This window comes from Octopus sinensis, linkage group LG8, assembly GCF_006345805.1.
Source record: "Octopus sinensis linkage group LG8, ASM634580v1, whole genome shotgun sequence".
In the NCBI taxonomy this organism is placed as follows: domain Eukaryota; kingdom Metazoa; phylum Mollusca; class Cephalopoda; order Octopoda; family Octopodidae; genus Octopus; species Octopus sinensis.
The window spans coordinates 31,972,721-31,995,131 of NC_043004.1; the positions used below are offsets into that span (position 1 = coordinate 31,972,721).

The 22,411-nt window shown below is 35.6% G+C and overlaps 1 protein-coding gene and 1 long non-coding RNA gene across 2 annotated transcripts in view; one reads left to right on the forward strand and one right to left on the reverse strand.

Moving 5' to 3' along the window:
* LOC115214912 (trimeric intracellular cation channel type 1B.1) overlaps window positions 1-22,411 on the forward strand; it is a 44,763-nt gene extending 22,352 nt beyond the window's left edge. Inside the window, exons 2-5 of the mRNA XM_029783971.2 lie at window positions 9,776-9,935; window positions 17,562-17,746; window positions 18,861-18,948; window positions 21,338-22,411. Of these exons, the coding sequence (XP_029639831.1) occupies window positions 9,776-9,935; window positions 17,562-17,746; window positions 18,861-18,948; window positions 21,338-21,620 (716 nt within the window). The 3' untranslated portion in view covers window positions 21,621-22,411. The remainder of the gene's footprint in view (window positions 1-9,775; window positions 9,936-17,561; window positions 17,747-18,860; window positions 18,949-21,337) is intronic.
* Window positions 9,854-13,928, reverse strand: LOC118764526. The gene is made up of 2 exons (XR_005000336.1): window positions 13,555-13,928; window positions 9,854-10,015 (listed from the first exon to the last, which is right to left on the reverse strand). It is a non-coding gene; the product is annotated as an uncharacterized LOC118764526 (long non-coding RNA).

Here is a 22,411-nt window from a genome sequence, read left to right on the forward strand (position 1 = left end):
AAAGTCTCGTATTGCAAACCTATGAGTTTCAGCAGTATCATTCTTGCAACATGTGACTATGCATTATCGTGGAGCAGAATTGGGCCATTCCAATTCAATGCAGGTCTCATTTTTTGCAAGTGAGCATGCATTTCAGTGAGTTGATTGCAGTAAACCTCTGTTGTAATGCTCTGATTGGCTTCCAGAAAGCTGTAATGAACAACACCAATTGCTGACCACCAGACAGTCATCATAATCCTTTGCTGATGCAACTTTGGCTTTGGGAAATGTTTGGGGGACTCATCACGATCAAGCCATTGACCTAATTGTTTATGGTTATCATAAAGGATCTACTTTTCATCACAAGCCACTATTTGGTCAAGAAAAGGATCATTGCCATTTCACAGAAACAGCATCAAGCACACTTCAAAACGCCAAACTTTTTAATTTTCATTGAGCTCATACAGTACCCATTTTTCAAGCTTTTTCATCTTACCAATCTTCTGCAGATTGCATAAGACTGTTGCAATACCGATACCAAATGCCTGAGACATTTCTCTGACACTTCGACATGGGTTTTGTTCAACAATTGCTTTCAATTGTTCATTGTCAAGACTGCATGACCGTCCTCTACCTTCTTCATCTTCAAGGCTCTCATCACCACTATGAAATTTCTGAAACCACCTTCGTACTGTGTGATCACTTGTGGACCCCTCTCCCCATGCTCTATTGGTATTGGTAGCAGTTTAGGAGGCATTGTGTCCAAGCATGAACTCATGCAAGAAAAGTAAGCGAGGGTCCTTTTTTGTTGTGTTCATAATTAAGGACGCCTATAATTCAAGAATGTTTTCTGTCTGAAATAAGTAGAAAATTATTAAAGAGCATACATCAATTATTAAGTATGTTGAAATTCACCTAAAATATAATTAAAATACTATGATAAAATACTCTGTGTTTCAAAACACAACACTTAGAGTGGCCATTATTTTTGGAACAACCTAATATTTATATATGATGGTCTTCTTTCTGTTTCTGTCTATCAAATCCATTCATGTGGTTTTGGTCAGCCTGGGACTATAGTAGAATACACTTGCCCAAAGTTCCACAAAATGGGACTGAACCCCCAACTATGTAGTTGGGAAGCAAACTTCTTAACAACATGATCATGCTTGTTCCTATCACAGCCATGCATTGAATGTTAGCACTTAAAGACATCCAAGAAAAAGGCCACCCAACTGATTGCCTCTAGCTTCTGGTCTACAGGTGTGCTCTTTCCTCTCTTTACCTTTTCTGCTACTCTTATAATGGTCTTTCCTTTTCAAATCTTTTACTTTCTGAACTTTCATTTGGAATTCTCTCCTTTCTAATGTATTTCCCAACAACTGTGGGAAATAGATGAGCAAGGAGGGAATTTATCATTTGTCATCCACTTTTCCATGTTTGTGGCAGATATTCTCTTGGGGGATGTCCTTCCTATCACCAACCTTCATCTGTTTCCCAACAAGGTAATATTTCCCCATGGCCAGATGTACTTTCAGAAAATATTAACAATGGATATTGCTCATTTGACAGTGACACTATCACTTGTCAAGATGAGAAGACAAAAACACAATTTCTCTCTCTCTTGTTCTCATATGATGGACTTCTTTCAGTTTCAGTCTACCGAATCCACTTACAAGGCTTTGGTCAGCCTGGGATTATAGTAGAAGACTCTTGCCCAAGGTGCCATGCTGTAGGACTGAATCTAGAACTATGTTGTTGGGAAGTAAACTTCTTACCACACAACCATGCCAGTGCCTATATGCCAAAATGCAAAAAATATTACAGCCTCATTCTTTATTTATTTTGTATTCAGGTCTGCTTTGAGACCATTTGACAGCTTTTACATCTAAAGCTATTGATGTTCTTTTCTGACATTCACTGATCCAGTCGTATAATCTCTTTATCTCTGCATTTCTTTGATGTTATTGTATCCAGTGTAATTGCATGTTCTTAAAATGATTTTAGTCAAGAAGAAATATCTATTCTTGTAATTGTTGCAGGGCCTCCAATACTGATCTTGTGAATGATTGTTTACAGTTGTTGTGAGTTGGTGAGATTGATGTCTAGGCTAGGTCAGCTCTGATCAAGTAAACTTATGATTTTCAGCTATTCAGTGTAACTCACCTTTGTTTAAAGATCGTACTTCATATTCTGGTATGTAAACGCAGTTTGATCACAGTATTGAGTGGTATATGGCAGTCTGGGCATATTGTACTCTCTCCACTATCAAGTCTGTCTGTTTCTGTTATAGTCCTGGCTGTTTAGTCCCAGGTCAGCCTTGATTTTTGAGCCATGACTATCTTATCTTTCTGGAGCATCTAGTTTAATGAATTTCTTTTCTTACATATGATGGTACGATATGATTTGAGAGATATTGTTACTATTTCTAGCAGGTCGTGTGATCAAAAAGTCTCCTATTTTTACTCACAATATAGGTTTTGGTGGTCAGTACAGTGAATTGTCTCAGATTTCAGTAGTGGCCACAGTAATGTGTGTTTAAGGTGGTTTATTCACAACTATGAATGGTTGAGTCCACTCTAGTTTTCTGTAACTCTGAGAATGGTGCTAACTTCCTATAAACTCAATTCATTTATGGATCTTGCATATTACACTAGATGGATTTTTATAGTGTTTTGATTTTAAATATTTTATTTCAACCATTCACCTAGAATCGTGTCTTTCTTAGGTGCTTGTGTGAAGTATTAAGTATAGCAACTGAAAGCTAACAAAACTCTTGGTATTTATTTACAGCTAGGTAAATCAGGGCATTAGGAGTTGAGAGCCCTTTTCAGATATTCAGCACACAATTAGTGAAGTAAAGTACTTTAATGGCTGGTTTGTTGCTTGACTGGAATAGGATGGGTCTAGATTTTAGCTGCATAAATGGTTACCTTAAGGTAGATATTGTTTGAAATCTAAACCTTTCTTATCATGCTGGCCTTGTATTGTAGTCTGTCTACAAGGAGAAAAGAGACTCTACAATATTCGTTTCTCCCACCACAGTTATTCATGTTGAACATTTAATCTGTTTATCGTCACTGTCTTTCACTAATCTTTATTTATCCATCATTGGCTACAGGAGAAAGCAGCTGCTCTTTTTGTGCTGGGCTCTCTGACATGATTTGGGTCCATGTGCAGCAACAGGTAGGTCTATTGCACTAGCATCATTGCAATATGGTGCTACACTGCTTCAGTATAAACACTGCTCCCCGCTCTATAATTCACTTATTTGCTTATACTCAGGTTTAAAAATCAAGCGGCAATGATTTTCTTTGTGGGTCAGGATTTAAAAAAAAAATTAGTATTTCTCTCTCATCTTGGTTTCAACCACTGCTCCAGCCTGTTAGTATTACTCAAGGTACTGCACACAATACATGCATTAGATGTGCATCCTCTCCACTACATGACGGGTAACACAACTGTTGCACTACACTCGAAATGACATGCTTTAGGCACAGTCAACATACCACATGCATATCCACACACTTGCATATATACATAAATATGTACATACATATGCATGCAAACATGGCTGCACATGCACACTTACATGTATGTGCATTGACACACACTAAAACGCAACAATAATATCACAGTATTTTGAGACTTTACAATCACACTACTCTAGAGTTGAAACTCTATAATATGAATATTACAGCTGCAAACCCATTACATGGCAATTGTACTATACACTGCATTGAAACACAGGCCATCACTATACTGTATAAATACTATGTTATATATTTATGACGCTGTTCACTTTAACTACACTACATTGAAATACTGTCTTTACAACTATATAAATACCATTTTAATATGCTTTATTATTAAAGGTGCAAAAATATCACAAAAAACTGCTACTCAGAGTTTCACATTCGTGTTCATCGGGCAATTGTGATCAAGAATGGCATAGCAGTTTTTTGTGATGTTTTTACAGCTTTAATAAAAAAGCATATTACTCTGCCTCTGGTATTCGAGTACTATTTTTTCCCCACCTTGTTTCATATTTATGTACTTACTCAGGTGAATACCATAGTACGTAATTGCTAACCCTATAGACTACAAACATACTGCACTCTATGTTGCAAGGCTGTAATGATTCTGTATACTATGCAAGGATTGGGGTACATTACAGGAAGACTACTTTATATTGATATTGACCTTAATATCATTGTATCTATCAAGTCAATGTAGGCAACCAGGAAGCATTATGCTAACTTCACTAATATACTTCAGAGAATCTTTTGCAGTACTGTGAGTGTATGTAGTGATGTCAGTATGTATGATTGCATGTGTATAGTTGATATAACAGAAACAGCACACACACATTATTAAACGCCTACAGTTAATAACTGTGAATAAAACATCTCACATTTTTTATTCCTCAATTTTTCCCCTATAAATTTTGCTTAAACACTTTAAAAAATTTCTTTAGTTGGTTATACATTTATTATTCTATTGGCATTTTTTTTGCTGATCCTTTTAGAATTTTCACATTTCTGCAGCAATTTGCAATAGGAAACTGTTCTTGCTTAAATCTCACTTGGCAATTTTTTTTTTTCAACCTAATGTTTAATTATTACTATTATTATTAGGGTGGCAAGCTGGCAGAATCGTTAGCACACCAGGCAAAATGCTTAGCAGCATTTCATGTCTTTTCATTCTGAGTTCAAATTCCACAAAGGTTGACTTTGCCTTACATCTTTTGTATCAGTTAATAATTATCAGTTAAGTACTGGGGTCGATGTGATTGACTAACCCCCTCCCCCAAATTTCAGGTTGTTTACTTATACAAGAAAGGATTATTATTATTATTATTATTATAATCGTTAGCACACCAGGCAAAATGCTTTGCAGCATTTCGTCCACCTTTGTTCTGAGTTCAAATTCTGCTGAGGTCAACTTTGCCTTTTATCCTTTCAGGGTCAAGGCCTTGTGCCTATAGTAGAAAGGATTATTATTAAGGCAGTGAGCTGGCTGTATCATTTGCACACTGGACAAAATGCTTAGTGGTCCGTCTTTACATTCTGAATTCAAATTCCACTGAGATTGACTTTGCCTTTCATCCTTTCAGGGTCGATAAATTAAGTTTCAGTGAAACATTGGGGACGATATAATCAAGTAGTCTCCTCCCTCAAAATTTCAAGCCTTATACCTATAGTAGTAAGGATTATTATTATTATTGCCACAAATTTTGAGGGAAGATACAGATGATTATATTGACACTTAACATCTATTTTATTGACCCCAGAAGAATAAGTCAGCAGCTTTTTTTTTTTTAAATAAAAATTAGTAGCTAATGTTTGAAGTTAAATCTGATCTGCACATCAAATCAAGACCGAACATCTTGCTAGCTTAGACATTAACCCTTCTATTACCATATTTCTGTTGAAACACTCTACTTTTGTTTTAATTAGTTTTGAAATAATGAAGAATTTAATTAAATAACTTATTATCAAGCTAGTGTTTGAAACAGAAATTAACATTAACTTTTGATGTAAGATTTTTAAACCTAAATTACTTTAAAACAGGAAGTTTATATCCTAGATCTAAAGGTGGTCTCAGCTGAGTTGTTATCAAGAGTTTAGTGATAGTGAAAAAGTCTGACCCAATTAATTTAGGAAGTGATTTCCAGATGAAATATTTGCTGGCCTATATTGAGGTGAGTACTTAGACCTGCAGATAAACATTTTCAGCTGCTAGCCATGCATGTTCAGTAAGCTATACCTATTTAACTCCTGTCCACCAAGCTTTGTCTTAATTCTTGTCATTAGTTTTCTTACTCTCTGCTCTCATATTATTTATAAATGTACCTTTTAGCTAAGAGTGTTCTTTTTCTTTTCTTTTTTTTTATATTTTCTAAAATGTTATACATATATAAATTTTCTTTGATGTCACATTAAAAGCTCTCAGTCCATTCTGTGGGGTGGTTGGTGTTAGGAAGGGCATCCAGCCATAAAAACCATACCAAACAGACAGAAGTTTGGTGCAGTCTTCTGTCAATCCAACCCATGCCAGCATGGAAGGCAGCGGTTAAATGATTAAATAGTTTTAAGAGATAGCCATAATACCTTGTTAATGTGTTAAATGTGAGTTTGTTTTATCAAAACTCTGATACTGTTCTTTATTGGTGGTAGAAGGCTTCCCAGGCCATGTTGTATCCATGTTTTGAGTGATTTACATCTCTTAACAAAATTTTATTAAAAGTTAATCTACAACAATGAAGACAAGTGGTTCTAAATAACTCTTTGCTGTAAGTTACAGGCCTTTTCTTTATCTAAACCAGTGTGTTGACCAGTCAGGCAGTGGGCAATGGCATGATAGCCTTAGTGTTGGAAATAAGACTATAAGAGCTAAGCAACATACATAGAACGAGTAGCAAAAACTGGGTAGCAATGAACAATGCAAATAAACTTGGCGGTTAGCAAAAAAACAATAATCAACCAAGAGAAAGTTAGTTTGAGAGGCTTGCAGTGTTGGGAGTTGCAAGGACATGGAATGTCATTGTTGAGAAGTGTATTTAAATGATACAGTCACTCTTGGTTTCTGAAATAATATATGGTGGAAGGCATGGAAATGTCATGAGAAGTAAGTCTATAGAGGTTAATTCATAGTGATGAGATAACATGAAAAAGATGAAAGCTATAGACGTTATCAGAGATTGTTGCTGAGATTGCGAAAATATCAGGTTGTGTAGTAGATACCTCCATGATTAGTATAACAGTATCAACATAAACTGAGACAAGGGCAAAGGAGATGCTTTAGAGACGGGTATTACTGAGACTTCAGTGTGAAAATAGTAACGAAAGGGAGTTGGTGTGGTTAATACAAGACAATAGAATTAGATTTATACCAGAACATGGATCCATATCTACCTTGTTTCCAGTGAAACTCTTGCAAGAAAAATTAAGAGCAAATAAACTAAAAACAAAATTTCTCATTCATTTGTTTATTGAAGATAGCATTTAATAGAGATCCATGGTTTGTGGGTGTGTGATAAGTAGTTTGCTACCCAGCCACATGGTTCTGGGTTCAGTCCTACTGCATGTCATCTTGAACAAGTGTCTTCTACCAAAGCTCAGGCTGACCAAAGCCTTATGATTGGATTTGGCTGATGGAAACTGAAAGAAGCCTGTGTGTGAGTGTGTACATGTGTGTATTAAAAACAATAAAGGGAACGGAGACTTATACATCATCATTGTTGTTTAATGTCTGATTTCCATGCTGGCATGGGTTGGATGGTTTGACTGAGGGCTGGCAAGCCAGAAGGCTGTTCTAGGCTCCAATCCGATCTGGCAAAGTTTCTACAGCTGGATGCCCTTCCTAATGTTAACTACAAGAATGTAGTGGGTGCTTTTTATGTGTCACTGGCACAAGGGCCAGTCAGGTGGCAGTGGCAACGACCATGCTCGAATGGTGCTTTATACGTGCCACTGGCACTGGCATCGACCATGCTCGAATAGTGTGTTTTATGTGCCACTAGCACGGGAGCTATTACAGCATATTATAATGACTTGCACATGTTTCTGCTGTACATGTTTACACTGCAGCAACTACTGACTGTTGCAAATGCATTTGCAACAGCGAAAAGTGTCGCAGCAGTGGAAACATGTGCAGGCTGTTATAAAATGCTGTATATAACTGTAAAATAAACTTTATGGATGTACAAGTCTCCATATTTTTTCTTATTATTAATATATACTCCAGACAATTTATACTGCCCAGCAAAGAGTACACGGAATTACCCATCAGAAGAATTCACAGAGTGACTAATAACTAATTGTAGTCACAGACATTGAATATTGATCGTTGTGGTTAACTTGAACTTAACTGAGAGCTAATACAATATCCACCCAGATAATATATCCCTCCAAACTCATATATATGTATATATAATATTATAATGTGTGTGTTTGTCTCCCACTATCACTTGACAACCAGTGATGGTGTGTTTACATCTCCATAACTTAATGGTTCAGGAAAAGAGACCAAAAGTGCCAGGTTTAAAAAACTAAAATTCTGCAGGGCAGTGTCCCAACATTGTCGCAGTTTAATGACTGAAACAAGTCAAAGATAAAAGAAGATACATGAATGACTTATTAAAATCATATATAAAGATGGTACTGTTAGGATGTGACTCTGTTGTAAATTCAGTGAATAATTATTATTGTTTAACCCAAGGAAAACCCAACTGGGCAGATTTATGATCAAAAGTGTTCCAAACCGGTCCATTATGTCTTTTTCTGTTTTTTTATAGGTACAGTTTATTTAGGATTTCATCAATGTGTGTCTTTTTTTTTTTTTATTTTAAAGATAGTAGGGTGTAATTTGATGCTATTTCTAGATCAACTGAATGGTATAGTCTCTCTTGTTGACTTTATTTCATCATTAGTTAAATATATCTGAGCAAGATGGTGACTGGGCTGATCTATTAGTGTACCATTTTTGAGCTAGAAAGAAACGAGATCTATCTCTTTCACAATATCTATATTTAGCTTATAACACTCGTCTTCCTTTTGCATCTGATGAAAATGGTTTTTTTTTATATATATATATCATTAATATAGAAGCATCAGCTGTCTCAGTCTCCAAGGGTTTAATTAAAAACTAGATTTTCTTTTATTTTTCCATATTTTAATCTTTCTCATTTTCATTTCAGAATTCCTTTGGGAGTTTGTAAATATTTTTACAGTTGTTATCTCCTAGGTGTTTCAGGTTCATCAAAAGTTTCAGTATAGAATAACAGTTGTTAGTGTGTGCTCTATTTATATACTGTTTATTAGCTATTGCCTATTGTAATGAGTGGTGTGTAAAACTGGTTCCACCCCTTATGTAAAGCATCCAACTGTAAAAAAAAAAAAATCGTCCAAATAAATATGGCCATTTTACATCTATTTTTCTATGATTTCATGGTTGAAATGATTTATTAAATTGTTTTTACAGTCAGATACTTTTCCTATCACTTAGTATTCAAGTACAAAGTAGAACTTTTTTCCCTTCGTTCAAATAGAGAAAAAAAAAAGATACCTTATTCACACACTGTGTAGCAAGAAAGCGATGAAAACATGGCTGTGTGGTCAGTAGACCAGCATCATTTAGTTAAACATCAACACTATTTTTATCCCTTTAGTATTTAAACCAGACATATCAGGCCCTAATAATTTACCTATTTTATATACAAACTGGCCATATCAGGCCTTTCACACCTACTCTACTTCATTTTAAAAATAAACAGCCACATCATCAAAATCTCCAGATTACAAGATAATGCATGATTAATTCCAAAAATTTGTTAATGAATAAACATTACATCTGACAGAATAATCTGAAAACTAAAGGGTTGATCCCTTGCCATATTTCTGTTGAAATACTCTACCTTTGTTTCAATTAAAGTGTTCATTATTTTCAAAATTAATAAAATAACTGTACTTATTGAGCTAGTGTTTGGAACATGAGGTAACATAATTTTGATGTGTGGTTTTAATTTTGATCACTTTAAAACAGATAATTTGTTTTGGAACCAGAGGCAGTCTCAGGTAGGTTTGGAAAGGGTTAAATCTGAAGGACATATGGAAAACGAACTTCACAGGTGATTGCTTGCATCTACATTTTGTTTAAATCCCAGATTAATCATCATAGTGTGTGTGTAATGTTTGTATGTATGTATGTATGTACGTATGTATGTATATGTAATTTTATGCATACCTCTTTGATCTCAGTATAATGTGTATTTTTTCTCAAACTCTTGTTTCAGAATCAGACAATACCTTCTCACGCAAACATCCTGTATGCTGTTGGTTGTCTTGTATGCTGACCTGTTTCGCTGGGAGCATTCTTGCTAACTTGTTACTTGGAGAAGCCTGCTTGATACCATTTAAAAACCACACAGATATTCTAACAGCCACAGCAGTATGGTAAATGGAAATTTTGTTTACTTCTCAGCAGCATGTGGAGTGGTGAGCAGTGGTTGGGGTGTCAGGTCTTTACTGTATAGCTGTAATGATTTAGAGTCAGAGAGGGACTACATGTAGCTTGTTGGAACAATCTTTAAAAATCTCACTGCTTCCCTTTTATAATTTTGATTCTTTCTCTTCTCTATTTTTCTTATAACATAACCTCCTATTTATATTTTCCATCCCTCCTTAACAAGACGGTTTTACATATCTACATCATCATTGTTTTAATGTTTACTTTTCCATGCTTGCATGGGTCAAATAGAATTTGTTGAGGCAGATTTTCTGTAGCCAAATGCCTTTCTGTTGCCAACTCTCACCTGTTTCCTAACGAGATATTTTTATGGAATATTGAAAACAAAGAACACCTTGTGTGGCAGTGACTCTCATTCACAACAATCGTACACTGTCAAGACAAGGAAAACACACACATACACTCTCTCTCTCTCTCCCTCCCCCCCTTTCTTTCAAATCCACTCATAAGGCTTTTAGATGACATGGGGCTATTGTAAATATTTATTTAAGGTGTCACGCAATGGAACTGAACTTGAAAACATGTGATTATGAAGTGAATTTCTTATCCACACAACCCTGTCTGCAGCTAAAACTACCTTCATTCATAACCACCTCTTTTTCTAACTACCCTTCACATATATTACTGTTCATTAACACACCATAAAAAGGAATTAGCTGAGCATAGGAAAAGATCTAGAGCTGTTTGTCTGTGTTAGTGAAATTTGGGGATGTATGACTGCATTTTAGACTAGTATATGGTGGGGTTAAGTTACATAAGATGTAAATAAACTTAGCAAATCCAAGCTAAGGTCCCAGTTTCAGTTTGGCTCTTCTAGTTCTTACAATTTCTGGTAGCTTCTACTTTTGTCTTCACCAGATATACTGTTACATTCCTCTGGATCATGAAAAGGGCAGCCAACAAGGTTATTTAAGCATCAAACAACACTGGTTGTTCTAGAAAAAAATTTCTAAAACTTTTACATAAATAAAATTTAACTTATAAGAATGTTGATCTTACTGAGAGCAAACTAAAACAAACACAACAAAAAATAAATCCTGCTAAATATAACTAACAGAGAGCTACACTGAGTCCATTGTTTCTGACAACAATTCTTAGTCAAGTTAAACATTTCTATTGATAAGGTTTCATTAATAATTGAAAATGAATTTGAGAAGTTACAAACCTGCAAACCAGTTTAAAGTCTACCATCATGTTACAGCTGTCAACATGAAGTTCTAGAACCTCAGTTCAGTGTCATGGTAACAAGGGCAGGTGCTCCCAGACACAGGTTGTGAAAGCATGTAAAACTTCTTGTTACAGTGTGGTGGGGATGGGGTAGTGCAAAAATTGCCATGGTCCAAGGTACTGAGGACCCTTAACTATACCACTGTCTTGATCTTACTGGTCTGTGAGGAACTAGAAAGGTTATGGGCACAGCCCTTTTCTCCTATATCAAGCTATTAAAAAATAATGTATGGCAGGAAATCCTGGAGTCTTCGCACCAGCATATTAACTTTACATTTGTGTTTCCTTTCCCAAATCCTTAGAATCTCTGGGAGAGAAAAATCAACTAACAGTTAATTATTTTGCTGCAATATCTCATCTGTACAGAACTTGTTGAAGCAGTTGGTTTGGATATGTCTGCTTTATGAATGATTCAAGCATCCTTAAGCATTAATATTTTTAGCGAAATTTCCACTAGAAAAGCTTTTATTATTGCTTTACATTCAGCAATTTTTTTTAAAAAAGTCTGCCAGAAATGAAGATTGGCCTGAAAAGGTGAACAGATGCTTGGAACATAGTGATCATAGGTCATCTTGTTCTAGGCAGACTTGGATCTAACAACAACTACATTACAAAGAAAGAAAGAAGAACAAAAGATGATATTTATTAAATTGATAGACAAATAGAGAAAAAACACTGGCCTACAGACTCCTGAAATATTTTCTATTTCTACAAAAATATTGTCTATTTCTAAGAGACGTAACGGGTGTGAAATTAAGATGTTGGATTATTGACCACATTTTCTAGAGTTCAAAACTTACAGCAGCCATTCAGTTAGCTCTCTAAGCTTGGCACGTTCCTCTATAAACTCCAGTTTGCCCTGACTGACAAAAATCTGGTTCTTCTGCTTCACAGTTGAGTGTGGTTAGTAGTAACAATAGCATCCAGTTGTGTAAACAATTGCTTCAACAACAAAAAGAACCCATTTCATCTATGATTACTTGAAACATAAGATATTAACAATAAAACCCAGAGGGAGTACAACACATACACACGCACACACATATTATTTACCATTCACCTCTGTACAACACTGACTTCTGCCATATAGTGTTATCACAAAACAAGTAATCAAAGAAATCAGCTGGTTGAAATTGAAGGCATTGTTTGTAGTGTGTATGTGTATGTGCACATAGGTGGGAGGGTGAGTTATGAGAAATACACTTGAACTTAGCACATAGTTATGATAAAAACCATAACTGTGATGGGAGTGGGGGGAGGGGTAGCATTGTTAACTCACAACAGGTATTCATTAAGCAAGAGATGTTCTACTACACATTAGTAGGTACTTTACCTATAATATCACTATGTAACTTTGTACCTACTCTGCACAAATATTGTTTATACCTGTATTCGTGGCATTGCTTAGTCTATCGGCAACCTTGCTATATGGTTGTACCTGGTCTGTCTGTCATGTTTCTTGGTTGTGCTTAGTTTGTGGTTGTAAAATAGCTACACAGTTGTACGTAGTGTCTGTGACTTGCTACATATGGGTGCTTTGCCTGTGACATCCTTGTACCTAGTGTACCTCTGATATCATTACATGTGCCTGTACCTATATTTGTGACATTGCTACATGATTGTATCTAGTTTGTCTGTTGTAACATAGCTACACAATTTTACCTTGTGTGTCTATGATATTGCTACCTGGTTGTACCAGGTTTGCCTGTTACATAATTACACATCTATCTCTTAAAATTTATTACTCTATTGCCACCCATCACTATCACCTTTATCTTATCAATTTGCCTTTTTCCACCATACACTTGCTCTTTTCACCCACCCACCTTTACCTTTGGCCCCTCTACTTTTGCTGATCATTCTCCTGACACCACCCTTACATATCCCTACCTTCTTCCCATCATACTCTTCTTCCTTTGATCTTCCCACTCATTCTTCTGATCCTTCTGATATCATTGATCTCTGTCTCTCTCTCTCTCTCTCTTCCTCACAAATATCCATTTCTGACCTTTCTGTTGTCTTTGTACCCTACTGTTTACACAATAGTGGTTAACTGTATGAACAGAGAAAATGGGGTTATGAGATTCCCCTTGTCTTGTCCGGGGGCTATTCAGTGTTGGTACCACAAGAAAATAAAAGCCTGCAATACATTCTGTAAAATGGTTGGCATCAAAGGCTTCCAGCTGTAGAACCAAGCCATATGACTTGTATGAGCAGTGATACTTTGGAGGCTGTAGTTATGTGACTCACTGTGATAACCCACCCAACCCATGCCAGCATGGAAAGCAGATGTAAAATGATGATATAGTTAATACTTACTTGTAAGAGTTGTTCAGGTATTCTGTTCTGTTAATATTAAATGTTATCTAATTTGGGTTACCATGTCCAAGGGTTGATAGATTTTTTTTTCTGGTATTTATGGTGATTGTCAGTTAGGTCAAGTTGTTTCCAATACGTGGATCATGGTTCTATATGACACTAAATCAAACGGTTCCCTGCAGCTTTCTTCTTATCCCCCCCCCCCCGCTAATGTACCTAGATCTCTGTCACCTTCTCTGACATCTTAATCTTACTGTCAGTCTGTTTATCTATCCTGTTCCTTGTTCAACTATTTCTCTCTCCCACTCTTGCTCTGTTCCCTACCTCACCTCTACTCTTTTTTACTTTCTCTTCTTATACCTCTTCTCTTATTCTTCTCTCCACACACACACACACACACACACACACGTGTGCAAGCCCCCCCCCCATCTACCATCTTTGTTATCTGATACCTTTACATTCCAATATGTGTTCGGTAATACTATACTAGTAGCTGCTCTCTAACACATTCCTACAGCTTAGTGGTGGTTGTGGTGGAGTCAGTGTTGGTAGGTTGATGGTAGCAGCAGCAGTATTGATGTTTGCTGATGTTAGCAGCTTAAAGCAGTACCATACCATTTGGTATTATACATTGCTGTACAACATAGAGAGTAACATCATTACTTGATACTGTTCTATAGTGTATGATGTAGTACAATGCTAGTTGGTGGTGTTGTATGCAATATAGTACAGTACTATGTTCATCTTGATAGAGGGTCAGGGGCCTCAAACACAACCATCATTCCTCACCACATACTACAGTGGTCTTGTGCTATATTCATACGTTCTACCAAGATTCTCTCTGTCCAGTCTTTGATGTCATTGCTCCATCTATGTCTCTGTCACCTATGAGCTTGTTATCCATGCCTGTAAGGATGTGAGCACAGAAGTTCTAGCTCTGATAACATGGTCAAGCTACAGCATACATAAGACTGTACTCTTCTGTAGTTTACAATGTAGTACACTACTATTTATGTGGTGCATGAGTCCACAGAGGTCCTGGCATGCTCACATCACCTGGAGGTGCAAGGTAGCATTTCATGGAGTATGACAGAGTGGGGAAACTATATACTTCATTCAATCATTTTTCTGAATAGAATTATTAAATTACTCTGAGAAATACCTTTGTTGTTTTAAGCATACAGAGAGCTTTATTATTTCACTGTAGAGTATGCAGTTGAATTTAAAAAAACAAAATAGTTATTACAAAATCAACTTTTTCATTTTCAAATGTGATACTTTTGGTGGTTTATGAAAATTAATTGAACATTTTCTTGGAGTGTGTGACATAGAAAAGGTTTTGAATTGCTGTTGTAGTGTATAGTCTTGAACTGTGTCTGAGTCAAATAATCGTTATACATTGATTCAATTATATCATTGTAAAGTATTCTCATTATAAAACCTTAAAAACTCTTAAATTTCTTTTATTCTTTAATAGTGTCTTATACTGTAATGTATCAGAAAGTTATTTTAAACTTCTGTGGCCTGATTACAAACTCAATTCCACTGTAGGGAAATTGCATTATTGTCTTGGTCACAGAAGTACAGTATATAAACAAACAAGTTATTACCTAATGATATTTGTATGTGTTCAACCTTTTCCTTACCATATTTCTGTTGAAGTACGCTGTCTTTATCCCTCCATCCATTCATCTTCTCCGTCCACTATTCCTGAGAGGGCTGGGGTATGGGTGGAGTCTGCATGTACCTCCTCTATAGGGTCCTACCAGAAACAACTGTCATTACACTTTCCAACTGGATTCCCAATGTAACCAACTGATTAGACTATGGTCATTATCCAACTGCCTCCTTTTTCGTTTATCCCTTGGTCTCCTGCCGGTTGGCTCGGTTTGAAGAATTTATCTTGCAGTTCTTTCCTGTGACATTCTAATCACATGTATGTATTAGTGGAAAGATAGCAGCTCAGCCTGGAGAGATTTCCTGATCTCCAAGCCATACACCCTGTTGAATAACATTACTCTAGAGTTGCTTCAGAGGAACCCCATTTTAGCTACCTGTGTTTGCGATTATACGCCTTCAGTCATTATTGAACATTTGTGACCATACACGAGGATAAGTACAAAAACTGAACCGAAGATAACGAGTTTGGCTTTTTTACCAATCTCTCCTTTTCTGAGGATTGAATGCTTTGTTTCAATTAATTTTGAGAATATTGAAGAATTTAATGAAATAATTGTCTTTTATTAAGCTAGTGTTTGGAGCATAAATTAACACAAATTTTTGATGGAAGGTTTTTAATTTAGATCAATTTATAGTGTAGCTCATGTCATAGACCTGGGAGCAGTCACAAGCAGGTTGGTTACCAAAAGGGTTAATAGCTAACATGACTTTATAACAATGTAATTGTTCAGTTTCGACACATAATCTCAGTTCAAGTCACTTCCTAGCAAGCTATTAAAACTATACTTGCTTCCCAAATATGTAGTTTTGGGTTTCAGTCTATTTGAAATTAATTTTGCCATTACTATAATACCCAAATGATATAAACTATGGAGAGCGCAGAAAACCTCACACCATATAAGTGAGTCAATAGAGTGCAATGGTAATAAACAAAGATCTAAAGATGATGGTTTTGATGTCCAGAGTTAGAATAATTTTTCATTGTCTTTGTTTCATCCATAGCAATCTGTTGCAAGTCAATAGCATTGGTGGAATGCAAGGCATTAACATGAGATAAGCTGTCTGCTGTAGAATTATCAGCACCTTTAAAATAACATATATCCAAAGTAAATTGAAAAATAGAATCAAAGTTCCTGAGATTTCTAGGAGAGTATCAGTCTAGGAACACAATGCATATGTCGGTGTATATGGCTTATGGTCAGTGTATATGATAAAAATTCACTCTTTTAAGAAATGTCTAAAATACTTTACATAAAAAGCAGCCAATAATTTTCTTCCAAAAGAATGGCTAACAGCTTGTAAGGTGGTAGCTGCTGACTTTCATGAATTGCACTAAAATTTGACAGGCCATATGCTACAAGTTGCTCATGTATTGACTAGGAGACGGTGCTTTGAAATGGTGTCATGGCCAGAAAAAGACGCGACAAACTGATTAGTCCATCCAGAAATGTGGTCACAATGAAAACATTCCTTGAGGACTGTAATAAAACCTAGAAATTCTCCAACCATATGGTATCTTGAAAACCACAACTGCTCAAGCTAATCTGTTAAAGTTTGGATTTTATCATCAGTCATGACAACTCAGAGTATATTGAAGATACAAAAGTGGGTGAATAAGTTTCCATAATACCATCTGCCATCTCCACTAACTGGGTAATTGAACTCTGCTCTCTTAAGCCATTAAAATGGCTTGCACATTTGAATAGAGACACAAAATATAAAAAAAAAGGGGGCTTTTTATAACATATTCCTCAATCTATGTCTTCAACCAAATCCTTCATTATTAATAGTTGAGAAGGTTTTTTTTTTATCTCCTTAAACTTCCTTATAAAGAAGTTAGTGAAACCTCTTCTGTTTTGACATAGAGATACATCTTAAAATTTTTGCTTTCATACTTTGGTAAGACATGGAGTCAATGGTTGGTGATTAAATCTTTGACTTCATTGCTTAGGACAGGAGGTGAAATTCAAACTAAAAGGTGAAACTGGTGCATATTGGAAAATATCTTTTTAGCTGCGAAATTGGCTTCAAGCTGAGAAAACCAGATGGAAGAATTTCCAGTACAGGTGGCAAAGCGAAGGATAGAACCACCTGTATTGCTAAACTGTTGCACTCCAATACCAGATCAAAAGCCTATACATCTGGTTTGTTTGTCTTCAGCTTAAAAATTGCTAACAAGGAAAGGAAATTTAATAGACTAGGAAATTTTTCTCTCTGAAAAAGTAAATTTTTAGATGTTTTAAATTTTTTTTATTCAATATATGTGTTGCTTGACAAGATTATAATATGTATGTGTGTGTGTATTTATCAACTTTTTTCTATTTCAGGTATTTGATATTTTACTCACCATTCGACATAGTTTACAAGCTAGTCAAATTTCTACCATTCAAACTGTGCATTGGAACTCTAAAGGAAACTCAGAGAGCTCACAAAGTTTACCATGGTGTCACCTATACAGCCAAACTCTTCCCACATGCCTACCTACTTATTGTAATAATTGGTACTGTGAAAGGTGAGAAAATATATTCTTTATTATTGTTGAGTGGGTGGCATTAGTCAAGCCTATGTTAGTAAGGTAGCTAATGCAGAACATACTATGGTGTTTAGTGGTGTGGGTGGAGTCACATAATCTCTCTGAATGAGTAAGCAAAGTGAATAAAATTGGCTTTATATGTGGTCATCTGTTTGTATCTTGTCACTGGCCATAAGTGTTGAATAAAAGAGTGAACTCTTCTAGCTACAACTACACTGAGAGTTCATAACTGATCACTAGAATAGCGAAATACTGAGTATCTGGGTTTCTAAACACAGTATGACGGGTGGTACTTTGAAAAAATTACAGCTTAGTGCTGGGTCACTAGGTTTGATCTTAACCTTTTTAACAGTAAATTTTCTTCTCCCCCAACTTCTTTAATGGAATGACCAAACACTTTAGCATTCAGGTTACTCAATCAAAAGCAATGTTTATTTATTAACATTCTTGATATAATTGGTTTCAGTGTTAGTTAAGAATTCCTTCATTTATTGTAATTTAACCACTATAGCAATAGTGGGGAATATGTGTGGTATTGATTGGATAGAGTTTGGTCTGGGGAGTGAGAGAATACTGTTACTTTAACCAAATTTGAGCAGAACTTTCCACCACTGGCACTTATCTATGTCAAGAATGTCCTGTAGAGTAAATGGGGTATTTTGAAGCTTGTTTTTGCTGGTTCATAGCTAGAAGCCATTACTCCATTATAAGAGGATTTAAACTCAGCTCTGCACCTTTACGCAAGGACCCCTGCTGCCAACAGTTGTTGGTATTGTAAGGTACCAGTTTTTACTTTCTCAAAGACAGTGTGCTGTACTATGATATATGAATAATCACCCTTTCAGTTAGCAGCCTAACCTCCTCATGGTTAGATCAATTAAATACTGGTATATCATAAAATTAATAACCACAGTTGACCACATCAGTAATGGTTTCAAAAGCTTCCTAGATGAGGTGACTTTCTCGACTTTTGTGAAAATTTCTCCTTGATGGATGCCTACTGTAGTATTACAAGGGCAGATATATTGTACAAATTCGCAAATCTGTGTCATTTTGAGGTAAAAAAAGTTTTTTTTCCCTTTCTATTTTTTAGGAGCTGGAAGTGGAATCCTAAAATCATTTGACAGGTTTATCCGTGGCATTTGGGTCCCAAATAGCAACGAGTTTCTGCAGCCTTCTTTGTGAGTATTTTTGTGTTGTTAACTTACATGTAGAGCAGGATAGGTTGATGTAACCATACTTATAAACAGATTACAACTATGTCTTATATTACCAATTATTCAGAGATTACAATTTAATGTTTATTTCAGCTTTTGTTATTTTTATCTCTCCAAACACGGTTTCTCCTTCTCTATGGCCATCAGTTTTCCACTCTTTACACTCATCTGCTTCCTCAAGTACACTACATAGTTAGCTATGTCATGCAGCTATTACGTTTCTATTAACCATAAACTTCCCCATTGGTTGAAACTGCTGTTCTTGACTCTCAGTTGATTAACTTGTTTCCAGTTATCTCTTAGTAAGTCTATTTTACAAGATTCATCATCATTGTTTTAATATCCACTTTTCCATGATGGCATAGCTCACAGAATTTGATGAAACAGATTTTCTGTAGCTAGATGCCCTTTTCACCAACCTTCATCTGTTTCCAAGCAAGGTAATATATCCCTATGATTGGACATGTTATGGAAGATTGAAAACAAATGATGCTCCATGTATGACACTTATTTACAACTATCATGCTGTGTCATTCATGCCATGTCAAGACAAGGACACACACATACACAATGAGCTTTGGTCAGCCCAGGGTTACAGTAGGAGACATCAAGATACCATGCAGTGGGACTGAACCTGAAACTATGTGGTTGGAAAGCAAACTTCTAAATCACACAACCAGGCTTGCACCTATGATTTACAGTTACAAGTTTGGAGCATCTGTATATTTATTTTTGAAGAAAGCTTTTTCTTTTTATAGTTGAATATCTCCTTTCTTACAGCTAACTTTTTTAATTGAAACAGTAGGCAGCTGTTATCAGCTAGGTCAGCTTTCTATAATCAAAAAAGACAAATCCTTTCGCGGTGTAGCTTACAGGGAATTTTCTTGGAGAAAATTTCCTTCATTGCCTTTATGTAAACATAGAACTCTGTGGAAGTAACATTACTCATTGATTTAGCTCAGTAACTGAAATGTGTTCGTGAATTTTTTTCGAAGGATATTGGCGACAAAGTAAATACATTACCTTTAACTGAATATTAAATGTGCAGTGTTCACTTGGTGAGTGCTTAACTCACCAGCAGCAACAAGAAGGGAGAAGAAACATTCAGTTAAGTATAGTAGCAGGGAACTGGTAGGTTTTTCATGGTCTGCATTTGTATTGATCAAATGGGAATGGTTTACTTCAAAATAATGGAAACCAAATTTTCAAGGAGAGTCATTTCTACACTATCTTCTTCAATGAAAAAAATAATAGATATCATTCTGTGCATCACATTTGTCTTCATGATACCCTAACATAAACTTCTTTTCTTCATATACATCAGCGAGTTTTTTAATTAACCCTTTCGTTACTGTATTTCTTTTGAGATGCTCTGTGATTCTTTCAATTACTTTGAATATAACAAAGAATTTAGTAAAATAACTTAGTTATCATTAAGCTAGTGTTAGGAACATAAATTGTGACTAAGGTTTGGTGGAAGATTTTAATTCAAAACTTATGAAAACAAGACAATTGCACTCAGAGCCAGGGCCGGTTTCAGCTGGGTTGGTAATGAAAGGGTTAAATATGATTGTTTAATGCTTTTTCTTCATCATTACTAATAACTTGTGTAGGTGCAATGTAGCCAAATGGTTAATAAGTCTGCTTCACAATCACAAGGTGTTAGGTTCAGTTCCACTGCATGGCATCTTGGCAAGTGTCATTTTCTATAGCCTCAAGTTGACTTGTGTTTTGAATCAAAATGGGTAGACAGAAACTGTGTGGAAGCCTGCTGGATATTTTATACCTATGATTCGAAGGTCCAGTGTTGTCATCATCCTTGTTTAATGTCTATTTTCCATACTGGTGTGAATTGGACAGTTTGACAAGAGCTGACCAGCTGAAGAGCTGTCTGGGCTCCATGTCTGTTTTGGCATGGTTTCTACTGCTGGATGCCCTTCCTAATGCTAGCCACTTCACAGAGTGTACTAGGTGCTTTTACACTACACAGCACTGGCATGGGTGCTTTTCACATGGTACCAGCACCCACAAGCCCACAAGATTAGGATCACTCAGCTGAAGAGAGATGTAGGGAACATGCCTATATGCAAGGACAACCACTACCTGAGAATTTACATTGAGGGCACATACCTGTGGAATGCTCAATCTTTTAACATCATCTTTTAACATCTGTTTTCCATGCTGGCATACTAATTAATGAACAAGTAATTTAACCAATCAATCAATTGAACACTCATGGTCCAAACTTCTGGCTTGGATTAATTTACTTATTGTTCATCAATAATTATTATTGTTAAATTCTTTATATTTTACTATAAATACTGATGTACTATGTTTCTATCATGCATTTCAGATACACAAAAGCTTGCTTGATTGCATCAATAATTTTTGTGCTGGAAAAAACCAGTGTGATTGAAGCTCCACATGCAGTGATCTACTTTGGTGTCGTCATTTTCTTTGTTTACTTCAAACTATCCTCACTTCTCTTTGGAATCCATGACCCTTTCGTTCCATTTGAGAACCTATTCTGTGCGATATTCCTTGGTGGAATGTGGGATGCCATGCGTCGCGCTATCAGCAGCAGCAAGTCATCTGATGACTCTGGCAAAAGCAAGACTGAGAAGAAGAATGATTAGAACTTGCAATCAGGAATAGTGGCAAAAACATGGGTGGGAGATAGTAATTGGTATGTTTTTTTTTTAGTTTTTTTTTTTATTGCAAGAAGTATTGAAGTTAGGCAGGGGATTGTCATCTGCAAGCACAATATAGGGGTGCCTAACATAGATAACTAACTATATATATGTATATGTGTGTATATATATATATATATATATATATAATGTACGCACACACATTTTTTAAAAAATGTACTGCGATCTGTTCTAACAGTATTTCGTAAAATAACAATGAAATCAGTAAAAAAAAATACACTTAAAAAATGAAATACATTTAAAAAAAACTCTTCTCCCTCCAAGTGGAATTGGACATTAAGAGAAATGTGTTGAGAAATCAGCATTTCTTGGAAAAATATTACAAAAAAAAAAAATAAAGAGAAATTCCTAAAAACTTAGAATTTTGAATCTTATTTTTGTGTTAACAAAATTAAAATTCTTAGAAAATGACACTCATTAATTATTGAATCTGTTTAGTACACTAGGACATTTAATCTTTATTTGATTTTTTAATAAATTTTTATGCGAAATAATTTATCTCAAAATATTGAGTTTTTTTTTTTTTTTGAGCAAGTGTCTGATATTTAAATCTTTGCAAAAAAATAAAAGGAACAAAAATGGATTTTAGAGAAAGATAAAAGGCAGTAGCAGTGGATGACAGAACAAAGCCAGTTTTGGTAAAAACATTTCTTTGCCAACAATTTCTGTCTCTTTTATCTTCTCTAAGTATATATTTCTTCATTGTTGTCACTTTT